General features: G+C 39.8%; 1 protein-coding gene across 1 annotated transcript in view; it reads right to left on the bottom strand.

The window, feature by feature from the left end:
* Window positions 1-20,069, bottom strand: part of ca16b (carbonic anhydrase XVI b) — a 120,413-nt gene extending 100,344 nt beyond the window's left edge. The window contains 1 exon segment of the mRNA XM_036571151.1: window positions 19,531-20,069. Within this exon segment, the coding sequence (XP_036427044.1) occupies window positions 19,531-19,618 (88 nt within the window). The 5' untranslated portion in view covers window positions 19,619-20,069.
* Between the last annotated feature and the right edge of the window lie 2,463 nt (window positions 20,070-22,532).

Genomic DNA, 22,532 nt, shown 5'->3' with positions numbered 1-22,532 from the left:
GGGAAGATGCTCCGTTCGCACAAACACATTTTGCTACCCTCTGCTCTGTTCTTACCCCGGCTTGCATCATTACATTGGAGATTAATTAGAAGCTGAGCTAAGTCAATTCGCTCTCTCCCAGCAATTAAGGACGCCCTTATTGGTTAGCCAGCAATTAGGCACACTCTTATTGGCTAGCGAGCCATCCTGCTTTGTCTACTGTTTAATCCCCTGACGGACAGCGAGGCGGATCACGCGGGCAACTGGACTGGAACGGTAAACAATTACTCGTTCCTATTAACGCTTTCATAAACTATTCAGAGGGCTATGCATACTGAAAGGCGTGCGCTTATCGCTTCCTCGTGACTTATTATGGAGGGTAAACAGCCTGGTTTGACCTCAAACGGAAGAGAAGCTAAATAATGTTCTGCTGATGGTGCTGAGGCTGTTTGAAGTGCTCCTCGTCCCCCAGGCCTTACAGCAGCAGCTACAATCAGCAGCACTCTACAAGCGTGCGTGTGTGTATGTGTGCATGGGTTGTGGGTTTGAGTGCGACAGAGGGGGCGGGAGCGTACAGCGGCGAGCGAGGAAGATGCACAATGGTATGTGCCAGGCTTTGAAACGGGAGTGACAGCAGCAAGGTGCCGCTATACTGTACAAACCTCACCTATGTCAGTCTCACCCAGCTGGACGCAAGATTAAAGGAGCCCCGCTGTCACTGACATCACAGCCTCCATCATGATGGGTTTCGACCCAGGTACAAAGGCAGCATACCTGCATGTGTCTGAAACCACCTGTACAAAGCTCTGACACTTCACTCCTTACAGATACAAGCTGTCTTAAATCCGTGGAACAGAATTCCACAGGGCGTAAGTGCCATTTAGTCACAGTGTAAGACTCTAAGCTGACAAAAGGCTCACAGAACAATGAGTTAAACTAGTTTGACCCAGAAGTTTAAGTCTCCCTTAACCTCATAATGATTCTATTTGATGATTCTTTAAGAAATGATTCAGGACGTCATGAAATCTCAAATATAATCTCGATTATTTTTGATTATGACGTTTTAGGAAATAATTCAGTGCATCATGATATCTAAAACTTCACCATGATTCAGTTTAATTATGATTCTTTATTAAATTATTCAGTACATCATGATTACTCAAATTTCACATTTTTTTCAGTTCAGTTATGGTTTTTATGAAATGATTAAGTACAATTGGCAATATCTCAAATTTCACCATGATTAATTTGGATCGATTAATCGTGGCGTTTTAGTAAAAGATTCAGTAAATCAGATTTCGCTGTGATTCAGTTAGATCATGATTGTTTGGGAAATGATTCAGTGCATCATGCTATCTCAAATTTCACCCTGATTCAGTTAGATTATGATTTATTAGCAAATTATTCAGTACATAATGAAATCTCAAATGTCATCATGATTCAGTTAGTTTACGATTTGTTACTAAATGATTCAGTGCATAATGATATCTAAAATTACACCACGATTCAGTTTGATTATGATTCTTTATTAAATGATTAAGTACATCAGGATATCTCTAATTTCACAATTTTTCAGTTCAGTATCACTTTTAGTACAAAATGATTCAGTACAGTCTCAAATTTCACCATGATTTCAGATTGATTATGATTCTTTTGAAAATGATTCAGTACTTGACAATATCTCAAAATTCATCATGATTAATTTTGGTAGTGATGTTTTAGAGAAAGATTCAGTACATCATGACATCTCAAATTTCACAGTCATTCAGTTCGATTATGATTCTTTAGGAAATGATTCAATGCATAGTGATATCTCAGATATTTTCATGATTTAATTTGATTATTGAATATTGCTGAAATGTTTATAACTGATTCTAACATTCCAAAATCAATGCAGTTGAATCATCACCTTTAGATCCAGGTGTATTTTTACACCCCTAAATTGACCACCCTACAGTAGAGGACAGACCTGATGTACATATTCCCCTTGTGTTTCTGCAATTAGCAACTCAGGCATATTTCCATTAATCACACTGCCCCCATCAGAGCATGGCCCACTAAGCAGAGGTCTTAAACCACTCTGGCTCTGGATGTAGGAGACCAGTGTTGTTCGGCTTGGACAGCCAAACATGTAAACAAGCCCCGGTCTCCATAGGAAGTCTGAAAATAGGCTTCACACTAATGCGGGAACTCTCGGACTTAATTATGCATGAACAAGCACTATGATCTCGTTGGACAAATAAACATGCTTAACAGGGAGGCTTAAAGATGATAATGATCTCTGGTCATGCTCGTCCTCTAAAACGTACATTCACATGCATGCACATGGACAAACACAAAGGGGCATGTGCTTATGTTGGTGTGTTGGTGCTACAGGTAAGTGTCTCTCTCACTCTCTGTCTCTCTCTCTCTTTTGTGTGCGCAAGCCTCCTTTATAAAAAAGCTATTTTTTCTCTCTTTTTCCATGTTTATCAAAAGCTCTAAATCTGCTGAACAAACAGGCAGGAGAATGGCACGGCAGACATTTACACTGCGCTCCAGAGTGAGCTCTCAAAGGCCGAGGGCAGCACACACAGACCCTCGAGCCGAAAAGGTCACGGAGACCATGGCTACAGCATTCGAGTCTCTTCCTGCCTATCATCAATACCCAACACGGATTATTTGGGAGCCATGCTGTGCATACAGGCTTCAACCTTGGGAATAAGCCACTGGGTCAGTGGCTCAGGCGAGGTGTTGACAATCCTTTAACAAACCATCTGACATCCGAATGACTTTTCTCTGTGTGTGTCAACAATGGGGGAGTAATCTGCTTTAGTTACAGTGGCTTTGCACAGCAGTGAAAGGGAGAGTGGCGCGGCGCACTTATATTTAGCCGGCCTTCCGCTCCCCTCGCTGGCTGTTTAATCTCTTTTTGTGGTCAGTGTTTACATCTGTGAGATGACCTGGAGGGACGTTTTCCCAAACAAAGGGCACTGGGTTAAAGAGAGGAACTGATGAAGTCGTGTTTGTGTAAAAAGCTGCTTAAAATAGGACGGTTTAAGAAGCGAACCGTCTCCATTAGTGTCTTCTCCAAGTGGGTAAACAGCAGAGGCTGCATTTTCACTGACTGTGCTGCGTGTGTTGCGGCTGTTTTTACCGTTTCTGTATTTCTACCCAGTCTATAAGAGAATCTGCCTACGGAGAGGAGCATATGGCATTCAAAATGGAAGCAATAAGTATAGGGAAGGCAGAGTAACACCGGCTGGCGGAGCACAGGGACATTATGAGAAAAAACAAAAAGAAAAACGAGGGATAGCAACTATTTCCTCATTGTGAGTAGCAGGCATGTGCTCCTCTGCCCATTAGCATTTGATGAACAACATTTGTGTAGTGTGACTGTTCAGATATGCTCAGAAGAGTGCAGGGAGCTACCGACAGGCATGACCATCTAAGCGTTGGCCTTTCTGTCAGGATATGAGGAGTTCAATCCCCCAGCTGCCATAGCCATCCGCTGCTCAGAGTCCAAGACAGCATAATTGGCCCTCACTCTCTCTGAATGGGTCAGTCTCCCCTCATTACTGAGTGACTAGCCATTGTGAGTGTCTAAGCTACTAAAATTGATAAATCGGCAGTTAGTGTTCTCCTCCAAGTGTGCTAAGCTCCTCCAATGATGTTGTGTTAGCAGCAAAGATGCTATGAGGAAGCATTAACTTTAATGTATAGTATATCCAGGGCTCGATTTAAGGGGGTATGTGAGGAAATGCTATTTCCCTGTTTAAAAAAGTCAAAAAGCATCTCCTTGTAGGCTTTTAATCTCCTTTGGAATAATGTAATATCACTTAAGATCTCTATTATCAATACTTACTTTACATCCGTATTTAAGATTTAAAACCTACAGCAGTGCTTCAGGTAAAACAAAAATTGATCAGAGCAAGGAAAACAGGTGGTTATAGAATTACAGGCTTTTGCTGTTCACTGGTTATGCTGTGGGGTGTTTGGTACAGCGAGCTCACCCGCCGTCAGGTTCCCCAGGTTTGCGGTTTTTCTGCCAGTTTGAAAATGCTGTGATGGGGGAAAAGTCACACTGTTTCACCTTTCGATGGACGGCTTTTATTCAAACCTTTGGGCAGGAGATGTTTGTTGGACCTGGCAAGATCTGACGATTCTTTAAAAAAGAAAAACAGGCATGAAACCCAGCATTAACCAGTGAGAGATTAAGATAACATAACTGAAAACTAGAATTTATAATCTGAGGGCATTATCTTAACATTTGGTTTAACAAAATATTGCAGTGTTGCGAATGCTACAGAGATATCTTAGCATAATGGCTGATATTTTACATGCTGTCACTGGTAAATGCTGCGGACAGTTTTGTTATACTGAATGAAATGATGATTGAAGAATTAGTATGTCAGGAAATGATCAATGATGAATAAATGATCTAGCATTTCATATAGTGAGCAGCACTGAGTGGCTCGTGTCTTACAGTTTTCTTGAGGATGGAAGGGACTGTGTAAGAGAGCTGTGCATTTTGCAAGTGAACGAGGTTCTGGTTTGATAATATAGAACATACTTTGTGCAATATAAAGAAATACCTTGCAGGTTTTTAAAAATATTTAGAGGATTGAGGCAAGGCTGCAAGAATGACTTTGGAAACACTGATTTTGAAAATCATAGAAAAGATGTATCCAAATTATATATGAAAATTAGAGACTGTCATTGTTAAAACATCACAGAGCAAACTTAGAAATCTATGGAATGCTGGAACTAATGAATCATTACATGAAAATTCCTGGAATATAATATGGAACAACATAAAATTTTCTTCTCTCAATATGAAGCTAAGATCTATTCAAATGAAAATAATACACAGAATACACTATACATACATCATCTAAACCGCTTATCCTTCGAATACACTATACTCCTCAGAAATTACATGCATATGGACTTGATGTTTCAAATCTATGCTGGAGATGTAAGAAAGAAGAAGGGTCACTTATCCATATGTTATGGTCCTGCCCATGTAACAGCTTTCTGGAGGAGTATCACTGAACATCTGTCTAATATCACTAATGTTAATATACCACTATCTTCAAGACTAATGATTTTAGGTAACACCTCTGTATGTACGGTCAGTAAAGTATTAGCTAAAATGATTTTATCCTTTGCACTTGTAGCCAAGAAAACAATTTTACTTTCATGGAAAGAGCCACAACCACCTTCTTTAACTGCATGGATTTTTTTTTTTGAGATTTACTTTTTTATTAAGTTTAAATTTTAAAACAGGTATAGCATAGGAAGGGAAAAGGGGGGGGGGGCACAAAGTATTTTCATTTAAAACAATATGACAGTTAGGTAGTAAAAAAAAAAAAGAAAAAAAAACACAAAGAGTAATATTTAATTGATATCCAGACCCACATGTTGTGCTCCTGCATCCAGATAAGACAAATATTTTCTCCATTTAGAGTGAAACATCCAAATTTTTCTGAAGCCTGAACGATACATTTTCCAATGTATGGAAAATTTCCATTTCTGCATACCAGTGAGATTCAGATGGTGCTGTAGAGGCCCTCCACTCATAGCTTTGTAACACTTTCTAATACTTCTGTATTGATTGGTTTATTTCTTATTGTTATAGATATTATTCATTTTTTAAGAACACTGGAAGCAGTTTATGCCTATTCTCCTAGAGGTGCTAGCACTAAATGTGCCTGTTTGTTTGTTGAGATGGAAAAATATGCTACTCTCCTGTACATACCAGTTACTGTGAAAAAAATAAAAACTAAATCTTAAAGAAAGAAATAACGTATGGCAGGCTAACCACAATATAAGATGACATCTGAACCCAATAGGAAAAGAAAAACATTCTTATTTTAATGAACTATTTTAATTGGTTTAATTGAACTATTTCTATTGATCCATTCTTCATAAAATGTTCTCACAATGTAAAGAGCAGCTGCCATTTTCAAGTAGCATATTAAAGAAAAGTTTTAAAATTTTGTTACGACAGCAACAATATGTGTCTATAAGGCACCTCCTTATGAAGTGCACTGTAGAAAGATCTTATCAATAGTATTAAAGCCAAAGGCAAGGAACAAGGTGTATCCCTCGCATTATAAGCCAGCAGAATGGAGTCAAAGCAAGGAGGCCCACATTGTGTGCATAAACCACCAACATCCTGGCTTTATCCTGTATTTATGGAACTAGTGATGGCCTATTGTCTCATTGTTTGGTAAGGAGTCTGGCCTATTTTAAACGACAATACAGTAGGACTTCCTGAGAGAGAAAGTCATTAGCGAATGAGGCACCGCATAAGCCACCATTCAAACTCTTCCTGCTTTATACGGCTTGGCTAGTTAGCACGGGGTTTTTCATGTGATCAGTTATGGGTGGAATTGTTACAGTGAAGTAAATCACACTAGAAGAAATACCAGCAAGGCTATTGAGAGTAACATCTGGCCGGTGTGTGAAATGATAACCCGGCAATTAAGGTCCCTATGGGAGGCTCTTGTATCTAAAGCCGCCAAGGCTATAGTTCTAAACATTAAATGGCTGAACGGTCCACTGCCTGAGTCTATCAAGGGCTTAGGTAAATCCATTAGCAGGATTAATCATATATTATAGGTTTGAGGAAAGGGCAAACACATTTTCCCCTTTAATTACCAAGCAATTGAGCAAGTGCATAACAGCCTTTGAAAGAGCAAATATAATCACTGAATCACAAAGTGTTCTATTGAACGACTTCCAAAGAAAATTCTAATCTGAAAAAGTGTGTGTACAAGCATTTGTGAGGACAGACTGGCTTAGCATTAACACTATCAATTCCAGACCTTTGAGTAATTGGCTTATTTTTTGGTTATTGCTGTTTCCAAATTGAAATAAAGGTTTTAAGATTTGACCTTGTGGTTCCAAGCAGGGAAACAATATATAACACACTCTATCATGCAGCAGTATGTATTGGGTGTGTTCAAGCACAGTGCTAGCCCATTACCGGGGCTGAGCATCATTCACTGCTCCATAATATAAATAACTGTAATAAGAGAAACAGTCATATAATTCTTCATTTAGTTCATTTATGCTGCTGTACTAGCAACAATGAAGCAATTATTCTTTATTCAAAGCTCTTGCTGCGATCCAATACATTAGCTTTTATATTATATCAGATAAAACAGACCTTAGAATTCTTTTTCCACAGGTTCTTTTCATATTGATTGGGTGCCCAGCAGGGTAGCCAGCAGTGAATGAAATAACACGTTTATTCGAAAGCTTTAATTATAGTGCGCCAAACTGTGGCCTCCAAATAGTTATTTTCTATGATTACCAAAGACTTTACAGCCTGCGGCTTTACCTGTTCAAAGAAGCAGACACCGAGATTCGATAAGCAGTTCAGTCAACAAGTGTTTTATATCTGTCTTGTTGAAATATTCAAGCCTGTCTTCAGCAGAATACATGAATATGAAACAGTTTTACAGCTAAGGCCCTATTTAAAACAAATAACTATTGTGAGTAGGAGAGAGAAGGGGAGAGCAAGAGAAGGAGGGAGAGAGAGAGAGAGAAAGAGATAGAGAGAGATTAACAAACCACTCAATAGAACCTATAATAAAAGCATTAAGTTAACATGATCTCTACTTGCGTCTTGATCTGCATTGCTAACGTCTATATATATGTATATATATAGTGTTGTCTGCCATATGCTCTGCATGGCTGTGAGGAGCTTAGGGGGTGTGGCTATCCTCCTCATATGTTGTGTCCTCCCGCTTTACCCCTTCCCTGTGTTTCGTGTTGGGGGAGCGCTAGTCTGGGCGTTTCCTGCTACCTGCTGAAGTGCATGTTCGAAAACAAAAGAGCATTTGCCAGCATGAGTAATGTTTTCCACGTGTTTTTCTAGCCTCTCCGCCAACGCGATCCATACGATGCTCCATAGATATAAATAAATACATAACAAATAATACATGCATACATAACAAAACAAAATCCAAACTACAACTGGCAACCTTGAGACTAGACAAGACTACAGTATCTTTAAACGGTAAAAACAAGACCAAATCTGAACAAGTATTACTTTACAGTAACAGTTAGGGCTGCATTCCTAAACCTTCTGGGTCAGGGCAGACAGACAGATATATACACTCACACCTAGAAGCAATTTAGCATGTCCAATTAGCCTGACCGCATGTTTTTGTACTGTGGGAGGAAACTGGAGCACCCAGAGGAAACCCACGCAGACACAGGGAGAACAAGCAAACTCCACACAGAAAGGACTGGTCGCCCGGCTGGGAATTGAACCCAGGCCCTTCTTGCTGTGAGGCGACAGCGCTAGTTAGGGCTGCATTATACAACAAAATACTAGTATGATAACTTTGCTATACATTGCAAAAGCGATATGGCTTGTGATACATGAGAAAAGCCTTTTTATGTATGATTGGAATACAAATGTTTGAAATGTGTTATTTTAACCAAAATAACTAACACTGTAAAAGTGGAACAGGGCAGAAGATGGATTAAAATGTTTTTAAGATTTGAATTGTTTTAAAGTACTGCTTTTTCAGCTAACCTTAAATTTAGCTTTGCATTGTTTCATTCAAAGCATTTTTTCTAAAATGAAATGGCTTATTGTTGTTTTCTAGGTTGACCTGATGAGCCAATTTTTAAAGTACACTTTTGCTGGATTTAATAAATATCCTGATTCATTAAAACATCTACAAACAAACATCTGGAACTGTAATTTCCAGAATGCTTAGACAGTACACAGTAAAATACACTGTGTTTGGTTAGAGGCTCATTTGCATATTGCAGCCTCCTGTGATATCAGTATTACGAAGGCCAACACTGCAATTTATTAAATAATGATACACTGTGCAGTCTTGGGAAAACCATATAGATAGATAGATAGATAGATAGATAGATAGATAGATAGATGTACAGATGAATGGATGGACGGACAAACAAACAGACAGACATCACAGTAAAACGTGGAAAAGTGTTTCAAGGACTGAACAGATGTAAAATATTGATTTTTATGGTTATCTAAACAAAATCTTGCTGTGCATCGTTTCATTTGAAGCATATATTTGAGTTGAATAAAATCAGTTACAAATTCTTGTTACTTCATGAAGTAATTTTTTACATTGAACTGATGGAGCATTTTTAGTGATTTAAGTAAAAAAAATCTATAAATTACAGAAATATCAAAATTCACTTCAGAGTGCCAGCTTGGTGTAAAGTCTGTAACTGATAAAGCGATCAACTCTCAAATGTTCACAAATGTTGACTGGTGGACTAACCTGCACAGACAGCCCTAATGAGCAGTGCTATTGCACATCACCGTCAGAGGTTCTCAAGTGCTGAGCCTCTGACGCTTGGACTTTTCTACTGGTTCACTTTCACTGAGCACTTCTCCTGACTTTTTCACACCCAAGTAATGACTGTCCTAGTAATCCTTGTAATTCCAAAGTAAAACACCACAGCAGGAGAAGGTGCACCCATTATTACTAAAATCTGTCTTTTCAAATTAGCAATTATGTTCCAAACCCATTTTTATGATCTGACACCTTGGGACCTAGCCCAGTCTCAGACTTTTTTTGGTGACTGTCCTCAGGTGAATGTTCAATTTAATATCCTGATTTATTTAATGACATGGAATTACAAACTCTCCAATATCAGGTACTATGTAGTAGCAGTTTATTCCCTAAAATATATTTAAAAGGTTATGATTCAGAGTTGCTTTTTATTTGTGCGAATAAATGCACCTTTGTCTTTATTACAGCTTCCATTCTTTTCAAGAGACTTGCTTTCAGTTTTTCTAAAGAAATCTGCAGGGATATTTTTTCACACCTCCAAAGTTTAGTTTTAGAAGTTGGTTGCATTTTTTACTTCATGATCCAAGTAATCCCAAACACATTTAGTGATGGTGAGGTTTGGACTTGTTCTGAAAACACCAGCAGCTTTGTTTGATTTGCAAATTTCCAAATTTTGCACATTGTCTGCTTTTTTGTTTGTTTGTTTGTTTTTTTTTCATTTTCTAAGTAATGGCTTCACAGCTACATATTCTTCCAGACATGCAGTGTTGAGTTGTCTTCTTACAGTGGAAGGATGGACAGAAACACTTTGGGATTTTTTCTGATTTGAAGCAAGAGTGGAGCTTGATTTTCTCCTTTCTCTCAAAGATGAAAGCTTTAAGTGCTGTTTCTCTGATGGGGATAGTTTTGATGCTCTACCAGGTCCCCTTTTTTCTGAACCTGTTAATAATTTTTCATTTCAATTTTGGTAACTTATTTTTCTTTAACCTTCCACTTCTTCAAGCTAGTAGATTACCCAATGTCAGATTTCCTCAGAAATATCTCCTAGAAAATGAATATCTTCAACTTAATAGCAGACTGAAAATTAAACGAAGGACGTCTGACGTTTGCACAGTACTGTATGTATTATAATAACAACAGTGCGTATTATGTATTTACCACACTGAGGAACCAAAGGGTGGACACACTTGAGGGGTTAATCTCTGACTTATCAATTATTCAGTCAAACTGTAATCAAACTGTAATTTGTAAGTGAGATGAAAGACTTGAGTCATTTAAGACTCAAATTAGTTAAATTAGCTGAGTAAGGCATTAATCTGTTAAGCAGACTCCACTGCAGGCAGCCAAAGCGCATCACCCCTCTATAAATTCTAACCCTCTTTAAAATAAAATAAAAAAACCCTGTAAAAAGCCAGGCTAAAGTGAGCCAGTGACATGTGTAAAAGTCACACCCGTCTTGAGGATATGAAATATGGATCTGGATCACTGCATTCCATTACTTTTAATGCTTCCTTCCTATTGATTTTTCACTCTCTGCTTTCAATTAAACGATTTACAGGCTCTTTGTATGCGGGTCAGGGTATGGAAGACAGACAGATTAGAAAAGGAGAGAGGCAGAAAGGATTCCTTTCTGATTTCATTACATAGACGACCATTCAATCACACAGCGGAGGAGTCCTCATTAGGGCCGAGTGAGAGTGCTGCTGGGAGAGTGAAGGGCAAGGTAAAGCATTAAAAACCTCGCGTCTTCTGACAAGAGGCCCGTGATGGATTCTGGTGTCAGGCTGGAGCTTCCTGCAGAGCACCAGGCCTGTTTGACAGAGGGGCAGAGAGCGGAGCTGTAGAGGGCACTGGGACACACTCACAAGAACAAGAGCAGCCCAGACACAGAGTGTTACTGGCACAATGTTCACTAATAAACAGACACATGCACACAAATAAACCACTCACAAGCATAACTACAAATGATACAAACTAGGCCTGTGTCGGTCACGGTTTATAGAGACAATAAAAATAATAATAACACTTTTTATTCCAGTAACATTTGCGGTTGTAGTTTATGGTCACTGGAATTAATCCAGTAAGAAAGAACAGAATAGCGAATATCACACAAACTTTAATGTGTGGATTCATAACCCCGTTTCCAAAAAAGTTGGGACGTTGTGCAAAATGTAAATGAAAACAGAATGCGATGATGGGCAAATTGATTAAATCCTATTTTTAATTGAAATAAGTATAAAGACAACATATGTTAAAAGTGAGAAATTTTATTGTTTTGATTTCAAATAAATGATCATGAATCACTGAAATCATGGACACTACACCCTCCATGCTAAAATCATGTAGGGTTTACATGATTTGCACATCACTGCATACTCTTTTTATTTACATTTTGCAGTGTCCCATCTTTTTTGGAACGCGGTTGTAGCTTAGTCTGATACCTTCTTCTCTGGAGCCATTTCGCCTCAAGCCATTTGAAACGTCTTGTTTTGCCTGATGAACGAGGGGTGAGACATGATTTTACTCGCGTATTTCCTGACAACTGAAGTTGTTTTCTCTGATGTCTGAAAACTGATGCTGTTGTGGTGATTAGTGATTTAAACCCCTTTAAACTGTCCAATTACTGACAATTAATTTTGTTTATTAATGATACAGAACTTCCCTTCCTAGTTGACACAGGTACAACACAATCAGTTCTAAGAAAGAGGGCTGCTCCACATATCACCCTCAGTCAGGATACTGTCCTCACTGCGGGTTCCTCGGGACGTCCCCTTAGCAAAACCTAAACAAAACCTGTGGTTACTAAACTAGGAAACAAGCAACTCAGCCACAAATTCATTCTCTCTAAACACTGTCCAGTAAATTTAATGGGTACTTGTTTACTGAGATTTACAATCTCAATGTCCTGTCTATTATCCATGGGACCCAAATAAAAGTGAAAAAAGTTTCGGGCACCATATGACAATCTAGATCTAGAACAATGGGAAGTGCATGAGTTTTTGCATTGCATAAGTGTGCTCTCCTTCCTCAGTTCTCGCCTTCATTTTCAGAGAGAATTGTAAAACACAGCCTCACTCTCCGACTATATTAGACCAAATACCTGAAACCCCATGAGCTAAGGATGAACTTGATATGAGGTGTATGAATGGAGTGCTCCCAGCAAAAGTGGTACCAAAGTCAACTTACAAGCCTTTTAAATCACAATATGTCCTGGAATGCCAAAAACAACTTAGAGGAAATCAATTCTTCTCTAGTGGATAGAGAGGTGGTTCTTCCCTGTTTATATTAACCACTAAATTCACCAATTCTGGCCATTTTGCAAAAACAATGGTACGTATTGCTTGGGGTTGGACTGGTAAATGATGCAGTCATCCCAGCAGCACCAATAGTCCCAAATCTTTCTACTATTTTGATAGAAATTTCTCCTGATGCATCATAGTTCGCTGTAATCGATTTGGCCAATGTTTTTTTAGCATTCTGGTAGCTTCAGAAAGTCAATTTTGGTTTGATTTTTTAATTTCAGGAAAGCATTACACTTGGAAAGTACTTCCTCAAGGCCTCAAGGCTAAACTGATTCTCCTAATATTTTTTTCCATCACAGCTTCATCGCAATTTGGAGTCATTCAAGTTCCCAGTGGGCAGCACTTTAATTCAATACATCTACATCATCCTGTTAGCTAGCAAAGATAAAGCTTCATGTAAAACAGACAATAGCATTGTTACAGTTTCTTGCTGACAACAGAAGTGCTCTAAACACAAACTGCAGCTCGTCCAACAGTCTGTCAAACACTTAGGTCATTTAATTTCCTGTCAGGGTAGGGCTGTGGAAAAGGATTAAATCTATTCTGTTTATATCCAAACCAGTTACTAAAAATAGGTCATGACTCTGTTATATTTCCTGTGATGTATTCGAGGTTGGCTCCTTGATTTTGTCGAGATCTCACAACCTTTATCTGATTTGGCCTTCAGATCTCGTTGCTATGCACGAGTTTCTAGTCTATGTTTCTTATATTGTAATAAAATGATCACATCTGCTCGCATGATGCATTTGTCTAATGCTCATCTGCGCACATGGCAGAATATTTTACTCTCACTGCAGAATGTGACAATATATAGATGCAACACACTTAATCCAACTACTGCTGCTGAGTGAGGAGGAGGGCACTCGCAAGGACTCTCTCACTGTTTTGGACATTGTACATAAACCTAGACCTGATCTCACCGATGTTGGTAACCCTCACTGACACTCTCACTTCCTCTTCTTCAGCAGTCCACCACAAAAACAGAACTCTGGCATACGCATTGTTTACGGGACTCTGCCACAGAGACCTGGCTTGACTCCAGTGGGCGTTTTCAACCACTGCCACACAGCATGACTCGTGCCTAACATGTCTACAAATGAATATAGAGAAAGGCATTACAACAAAACAGAGTACACATCAAACACCCACTTCAATTCTTGAGCATTTAATGCTTGACTTTATTGAAGTAACCCAATTTAGGCCTGTATTAACAGAAACTTTGGCCATCTTTTGTTTGATTTGGCCATCTTTGGTTTCTATCGCTCTACTGCACCACTAGATTCAGGACGATAAGCACAATGTGTATTCACGTCGAATTTGAGCACCTCTGAAATATGTGAAATAACTCTATTCACAAAACTGGTACCGTTATTCAAATGCATTTTCTTAGGCACCCCCATCTCAAGAGAACTGCCTTCAGCAGGCATTTTGGCACATTCGCAGCATCTTGTTTCCTGCAGGGAAAGCACTCAGCGTATTTAGAGAGAATGCAAACGACCACCAAACAGTTTGAAAAACCTTGAGCGAGAGTACAGGTACTTCCTTTAGTGCTAGGGCACATGAGGGTGGGCTAACCAACAGGCAGGCATCTCACCATATGAGGCAGTCACAGGGCTTTCCTATGAATGACTGCCACTTACAGATTCCAGTCTGCCAAAGGATCCCTTCAACAAATAGACTGATTAAGTATATGTCTGAATTGTGCAGAACTGTCTAGTCTAAATGTTCCCAGGTTCAAGCTGCTCTCCCCAACCTGGCTGATGGATAGCTTAACAGTCTAGAAGTGGGCGGTAGTGAAGGATCTGTGAGAAGGGCCTGGAACCGACCTGGAAAGTGCTCCTATTGACTCCAACTGCAGTCCGAGGCAGGAGGGGAAATGTGGATCCACTGCTCACACTTTCATAAGGTCATCAAACCATATATAGTTATGCCCCTAACCCAGGCAGGTGCAGCAGAGTTTCCAGTGGAAAGGATGAAGTTTGAGCTGTATGAGATGTAGAACTGGAAAACAGAAAAGTTCTACATCTCTTGACACTGGAATAGGGAGGTGTATGTCATGTACTCAACGCTTCCAGCTGCATTTTTCATCCCTGAGAGAGATTTTAAAAAAATGTAACGATTCATGATTTAAACTCCATTATATTGTCCATAGGTAACCATTACATTCTGACATGCTGACTCTGTCCTTGAATAAGAACAGTTTGCTCTGGCACATTATGTCAGAACAGGTCGAGAGTCTATATGAGTTAATGTCTCGATAAATTCTCTGAAGAATTGATATTTTTGAATACCACAGCTTGTAGTCAGGCTCATTGGTTGTATCACTTCTGCTTTTTGAAGATAACAGGAAAGCCCTTAACGTTTAAGTGAAAGTTCTTACTTGCATAAACAGTTCTAACTGTCAAAACATGTTTTTCTCTCTGAATGCTGTTGTCCAATCAGGTATTAACTTCTCAGCCATGTTTTGACTATATTGAGATGTTATGGTGTTATGGCTCTAATTTTTTTTAAGAGTGAGGCAGAAGCCAAAATCTCTCATGGACTTGTGATCAAGAGGCTTCAATAAAACTTATCTGGACAAAGAACAATATTGATCATTTGTGGATATTCTATATTAACAGAATATCCCTATCACTGTGGTGTGATTACCTCTTAAAATGTACACTGTACTACAGAGGTGGCTTTTTTACAGGCATGATATCTTCCTGCAGTTCCGGATGCATTTAACTAGTGCAGCCCAACAGCCGCATTTTTAACAATCTCAACAATTTCATCTATGCTAGGTGCAATAAATGTGGCATTAATGTAGAATTTTACTAGTTGTCCCAGATAATTAAAATACATGAGTATTTGTTTGTTATGTCGGTATTTGTTTTCTTTGTTTGGTATTCTATAGCATCATGCATATTCATATTAAAAAAAAATAATTATCTGTCAATATAGTGAGACAACATCACTTGATAAAATCACTTGACCCCTTACATGGCCACCGCCCGCTGACAGGCCCAAAGTTTTATTACACACTTCTAGAACCTAAGAATAGCTCAACCAGTTTGCACTGAAGTCCCTGTAGTAATGAGCTTTAGCATGTAATAAGCCTGGGATTTTAAGGGGTTAAAACAAGTAAAAACACCTAGAAATAAATGGAATAATCTTATAATAAGTTTACAACAATTTCAAGATGAGAAATATTAGATATATCGACTAGATTTAAGACAATTTCACTTGCCATAATACCATTTTTTGCAGTGTAGCAGACTAGCTAATCTGTGTGAATTTAGCATACAACACTGAAGTAAATCATAACTCGCTGAATCATTGAATTATCAATCACAAATGACTTCAATGTTCACCTAATGAAGTTATTTCCCTTGCGGTGGAATTTGCCTTCTACACTAGCAATGGAATATGAACTTGGCTATCAATTCCATAAACCCGCTAAATTGACTATGAAAACACATTGCTAACAAAGATCCAGTAAAAAAATCCACCTGTCTCTTTATTTTTCCACATCTGCCTCTCGGCATTTCATAAAAAGCCGTTTAAGCTCGGCTTGGTATCACATTACCCAACATGTGTAAATGTTCAGTTATGTTCATGTTCAGGAACTCTGCTGTCTTGCTATGGTTCGCATGAAATGAATCAATCAGTTAACAGTGTTTTTTAATGTAGCAGTGAATGAGTTTTTCCATCACTGGGGGGCTGTTACCGGAGTAACTGGGCTAACCATCACTGGGCACAGGCCTAATACACACACACACACACTTACAGACACATATGGTACAAATGAATCACACATAAAGTATAAATGATCTCCACAACATACACACAGACTCATACCTCCAGGGTTTTCATTAAATTCTACACACAAAGCACTCCAAAGCGAACAGTGCAGCGAGTGGTTCCTTAGGTAGCGTCTCTACTGAAAACCCACACCTCAACAAGCACAGCTCAACAGGCACACATGCCCACAATGGCAACAATATATAACACAAACGGAATTCCAAAACAAACGGAATTATATAATAGGAAATCCCAGCCCTTCCTGAGCCAAATAATTCAGCTCGCCTTCATTTTTGTGTTGCTTTGATGAAACAATGGCGAAAGGCTGAGGTCATGCAGTCCTCTATTGTACTTTAGTGCACAGTAGCCACTTCTGGCCAAACAGTCTCCAGTCTCCTCCGAGCAGCATGAATGTGTTTAAACCTCCCCGTAACCTCTACTCCCCAGCCATTATTCCAGCACAGACAATTCATATCCAGGGTTAGCCAGCAGAAATAGCGCCTCAGTCACTGCTCTTACGATGCTATTACAGCCCAAACTCATCCTCTGCAGAAACATTACTATTTACGAATCGCGGGAGGTGTCACTGGAAAGGGAATGTAGTGTCACTATGAGCTGCTGTATAAACGACTTACATGCTTCGACAAAGTATAATGTAGAAGTGCAGGAAACATATTACAGAAATTCCACAAACAATGATCAATCCACTGGATGCAGTCTGCACCCCCTCATATATTATAATTCATAAACCTTAATGTTCCATCACCATTTGCTCACATTCTCACTCAGATACAGATCATGCTGAATATTACATGCTCTATTTCTGTAAGGCTGTTCTTGTAGAAACTGTCAGTATAAATTTGCGTTTATAATATTTTCTGTTTAGTATTTTTATGAAACATTGAAAACAAACACACAGGTCTGTGGGCTGCAGAATTATGTAAGAAGGTTCATGAACTATCACACACTGTATAAATATCAATGTAAGCGCGCCTCAGACTGCACGGATCCACAGGTGGTGAGGGATTTGTTAAGCACGATTACAGTGCACACTCTCTAAAAATAAAGCTGCCAGGAAGGGGTCTTTGGAGAGATGCTACAGAAGAGCCACTTTTAATTCCCTAAAATATTAAAATGGGAAGTTCTTACAACAACCGGTGCTGTAAATGAGTTTAAACTTGTATTTTATTGTTTTTCACTGATATCAACTAATGACGTTTGTGTGGGTTTATGTACCAAAACAGCCACAATTCATATTCACATGACCATTTTCCAACCTCTCTTTATGCCTTACAACTTAACATGCTGTTTGTTTTACTGTGGCTTTAAGGCTAATGTATGTAAATGCCCTCTGTTCTGATAGGTTGCTCTGTCCTCACCTCATTCGAAAAGCAGTCAGGGCTAAAACTCTCCTTTTATTTTTTTATTACTTCAGTGTTAATGGGCAGGGCCGCTGTAGGCTGAATAGGCGGATAAATGTAAATGCGTATATTTTTGTGACATCACAAAAATTATGATTTTAAAACAGGGTTTCGCAACTTAATTTTCATGATGTTATAGACTGGTAAGTGAATGGTATGTTTTAAAACGTTCTGCATGCATACGTACTACATAAATACATAAATAAACACAACACAATTTAGTTCCGCATGATGAAGGCCCTTTAATTTTTTTTACTTTATTTTCAAGAGTGTAGCATGAATTTCTATTGTTCTCAGTGCTCTAACTTTTCAGCCAATCTGAGTTTAAAGCTCCTCCATCATTAGAAGACAAACCAGGTTCTGATTCAGTCAGCCTCCAGTTTTCAAATAAGTGTATGCTTTTCAAAGCCATCTATCTCCATTCAAAGCTCTGTCTTTGAATTTTGGGAAGCCAACTCTCCTTCAGTCCCAAGGCCTCCACTTTGCTTTGCTCCAGAACCCATCATTGTGAGTTTAATACAAAAAAGGTAACAATGATTACCCATTATTAGTCTCAGTGTGCACCTTATGACAAGGTCTTAAAATACAGCACTGGACAGAAAACAAGAACCGATGAAGAGCATCTATCAGTGACAAAACCAAGTGCAGCCTAGTGCCTCCTTATATGACAGGGCCTTTCATCCAGAGCATTTATCAACCCTCTAATAAAGCCATCAAGGCCTAATCCCACGATCAGGGCACAACACCATCACTCTACAGCACCTCTCCATCCACAGCTATTAAGGTGAGACTGTGCCTGAGGATTGGAAACCATCTGAGGCGAATGTAATCTCCGTAACTTTGTGGGATAAAGCAAGAGAGCAGGCAGCCAGGCTTTGGGGCTACAGCTAAATGCACAGCGCTGGGAGAGGTTGTTTGTGAAGAGCTGTCTTGGCTTCTTTAATGGACTTGTGAGCAGAGCAGAGCAAATTGTACACCAGGACAACCTGTATCTGCATTAACAAGGGGGGACTCTGCCAGCACTGACCTTTTATAGGCTGATCATACAGTCTCAGGGACTTTTTGGCTTGGCTTTTGATTCCTTAAAGAACCTTCCAACGGCTGGCCAGTGAAGAACCTCACTAAAGTTTAGAGGAATTCCATATTATGTAGTTCTACTTCAATATAATCTTCTTCTACAGCCATAAGGCCAAGCCAAGAGTTATATAGGTGTGTGGAACAGGCAGAGAACAACCACAAAAACAAATAACATACTTCAAGGTCAGCAAGAAATGTACCCTGAAGGACATAACAGCACAGCAAACCTTATAAAATTGTGTAGTGTCCAGAAAAACCTGCCTGTTTCTTTCGCATGCCAAATGGGAACAGATGTAATATCGCAAGGTAAACCAATCCATCACTAAGTGCTCTAGACAAAATGGTCCTGAGCATCAATAAATAATACAGCCCTGTATGCAATATGGGCACGGACCTTCTGGCCAGCGACCAAAATCTTAACGTCATTTGAGGGTCAGAGAGACCATCCGAGCCTCAAGGCTCTTCCCAGCAGCTCCGATATCCCTGGGGGGCACAAAACGCTGCCCACCCTTGGTCTAATCGAGCAGAAATATCAGTGGTCAAGGTCCTTTTCCACTGATTAAATGACCAGAGCTTCCGTGACGGTTGAGGTGACCGTTTAACACCAGTTTAGGAACTTTTCTGTCTCCTGAAAAGTGTCACGATCCTGACCATAACGTAAAGCGTGAAGTCTGTAGGCCCACTTACCGGGATGGCAGCTGATGGACTGGACGAGGAGAGCTGCCAAAGTCAGGCTGAAAACCGTGGGACGGCGCGGTTCCCGTAGACTCCACATGTCTTAATGCGCATTGATGGCGAAGCGCGAAGGGCGAGTTGAAATGAAGCGTCAATGAAGACGGAAAAAAGAGCGATAATAATAATTAAAAAAGAAAACAAAACACTGACTTCAGCGATCGCGCGCCTCTGAGTTCATCTCAGAACACAAGAGCAGTTTAGGGCTGTGAACGAGAAGCGAATAGCCCCGCTCGTGCTCCGTGGGACATACCGGGCAGCCCACTCTTCGGCTCTCGGTGCCTTCCTCATGCAGCGCGAGCTTCCTTCACATTCACGCTCACATTCTCCAAGTTAATTCCGGCCGGGGAGCTCGCCGGGCGCGCGACGGGTTCGAGCTGAGCATGAAAGGGTCGCGGTTCGGCTAATCTCTCCTATGTAGAGGCAAATCCGAGGGCTCTCGCGAGCTCAGTGGCGTTAAGAGCGACGCGCTTCTCCATGCAGGAAGTTGTGAAGAGAAGAGGAGCGCGGGGCTCTGGCAGAGGGATTAGTTTTACAGCAGCACGAGCGGGCGGGAAGCAGAAGCACGCGCAGCCCACCCCTCAGGATCCTAGCGCCGAAGGCCGGGCCCCCTAATGGCTGCAAGATTGGCTACTGGACAGATTTGCATAACGACTATATTCAGCAGGCAAACGACTCGCGCACATTTTGCATGCTTGCGCTGATTTGTTTGGCTTTTTCTCCACGCTACAGGTTCCTGAATGGCTCTCGGTTTAGATGTACACTGTCAGAAATAAGGTACAGTGCAGGTACATTAATGTTCATCAGTGTACAAATAATGCAAATGTACCCTCAAAGGTACAACAGTGGTTTCAGGTCCAGCTGTGTACCTTATATAAGTTTTTTACCAGGAAGAAAGTGCACTCCTAAAATTTGTGGTTCTTTAAGGATTCTTTAGTAAAGAAAGTGGTTCTGTATTGAAACATGAACACTAAAAGAACCCTTTGCTGATTAAAGGGTACTTTGCATCACGAAAGGGTTCTTCAGATTGATGGAGAATGTGCTGTAGATGGTTCAAACTTTTTTTCAAAAGGGTTCTATATAGCACCAAAAGGGTTCTTCTGTGGTTACAATATCAAGCTTTTTTTAATAGAACCATCTGCAGCACATTCTCCATCAATCTAAAGAACGCTATCACAATGCAGAGAACCCTTTAATCAGGCAAAGGGTTCTTTGAGTGTTCATGGTTCTGTATAGAACCATTTTCTGTACTGAAGAACTGTCATTTAAGTGTGCACACATTTGTACCTTTTCACAAGCTAAAGGTTAATAAAACAGAATGATAATATATAAAGGCTGGAGGCGAGACAGTGTGTGGCGAGGCAATGTAGTCTAAAAATGCAATTGCAAAGGATTGTGGTACAATTACATTCCCTAACTAAAGGTACTGAAGACCATGAGAAAAAAGCAAACCTATGCATTTGTGGAGGTTCCTTAAACTTTAAAAAGGTTCTTAATACTTGTACACATCAGAAAAAATGACTCTTTAAACCTATAACACCCAATGAAAGGTTCTTTAGGGTTACCAGAAGAGGTTCTTCGATCACTCTCATCCTTTTTGGAAGCTTTCTTTTTAAGAGTTTAGGGGGTGCAAACCTTCACATCTTAAACGGAGCAGTTTAGTAATTTGCAGGGTCCTCAATATCTACCTGAAACTGATCTGCAAGTGCTGAAGACGCGGCATTATTAAGACTGACGTCATTGCACCGTTTGCCCCAATCAGCTTAATTTGCGTAATTCCTTCAGAATCTTTCACTTTGGTTTGATGTGAAATGATTCGTTGTAGAAAGTTACAGACTCTAATTTCTTTACAGTGGTGAATGGAACCGGGGGTCGCCAAGTCTACAAAGCAAATATTTTTTTACTATCCAAAACCACCAGTGAACCTACAGTGGAAAATCTGAAAAAAAAAAAAATTTCTTTGGGGACTATTTTGTCTCACAACGCCCTGCATGTACCCATCCGCCATGAATGAATTAAAGGAAATGGATTAACAAGACGTTCTAAGCCAAAACGTTATCACAAAACTACAGTAAAACAACGTCCCAGACATCAGGCAGCGTTCATAACCATTTCATACATTAACTTTCTATGGCTGAACTTTTAGGGGCGGGGGTCTGATTCCCCCACTGTGAACAATTCTGACTCGCTAAGTTTCTCTAGAATGGTATTATGCAGAAATTTTGAAAAAAGTGGTAGAGTTCCCCTTTAACGTCTATCACTATATATATATATATATATATATATATATATATATATATATATATATATAGTGATAGGTTACAGGAAATATATATCGTCTATCACAGGAAATATATATCGTCTATCACGATATCGTGATAGACGATATATATTTCCTGTAACCTATGGAAGGGAAATATCAGCTCAACCAATATCCTCTTGTGTGTTTGTATTTATTTATTTGAATATATATATATATTCAATATGTGTATATATGTATACATATAAAGCCATTTTCTATGCCTCTCACATGTCTGTGGAGTGTCTGAGTTGCTCCAAAGCCCCTCAGAACTGTTTAATAACCGCGCGAATAAATAATGAATGACATTTTCCCTCGTGTTGTTATTACTCGGGCTCAGAACCATTTCTGCTGTTCGTCGTCTCTCTGCTCTCCTCCGCTGAATGGGGTTCCTGCTCTTTCAGCCACAGAGACTGGCGCTGTCCACGGTGCTGAAAGTTTGCCAGGCCTTTGGCGTTGGCCGCGCTTCTGAAGGTCTGCCCCTCCCCCAGAGCGCCACAGCTTATATTGTTCTATTTTTCCGCGTGAAGATGGCGAATCTTGGCACTGCAGACTACAGACTACATCCTCCAGGCGCATTCAGTTTGTGTATTTCACTTCGGAAATATACACAGGAGAGAGGTACAGCCATTCCACAGCTGGCAATTTACTGGCAATT

Source organism: Colossoma macropomum, unplaced genomic scaffold, assembly GCF_904425465.1.
Source record: "Colossoma macropomum unplaced genomic scaffold, Colossoma_macropomum, whole genome shotgun sequence".
Taxonomy (NCBI): Eukaryota; Metazoa; Chordata; class Actinopteri; order Characiformes; family Serrasalmidae; genus Colossoma; species Colossoma macropomum.
This window is presented reverse-complemented; position numbering and strand designations above follow the sequence as displayed.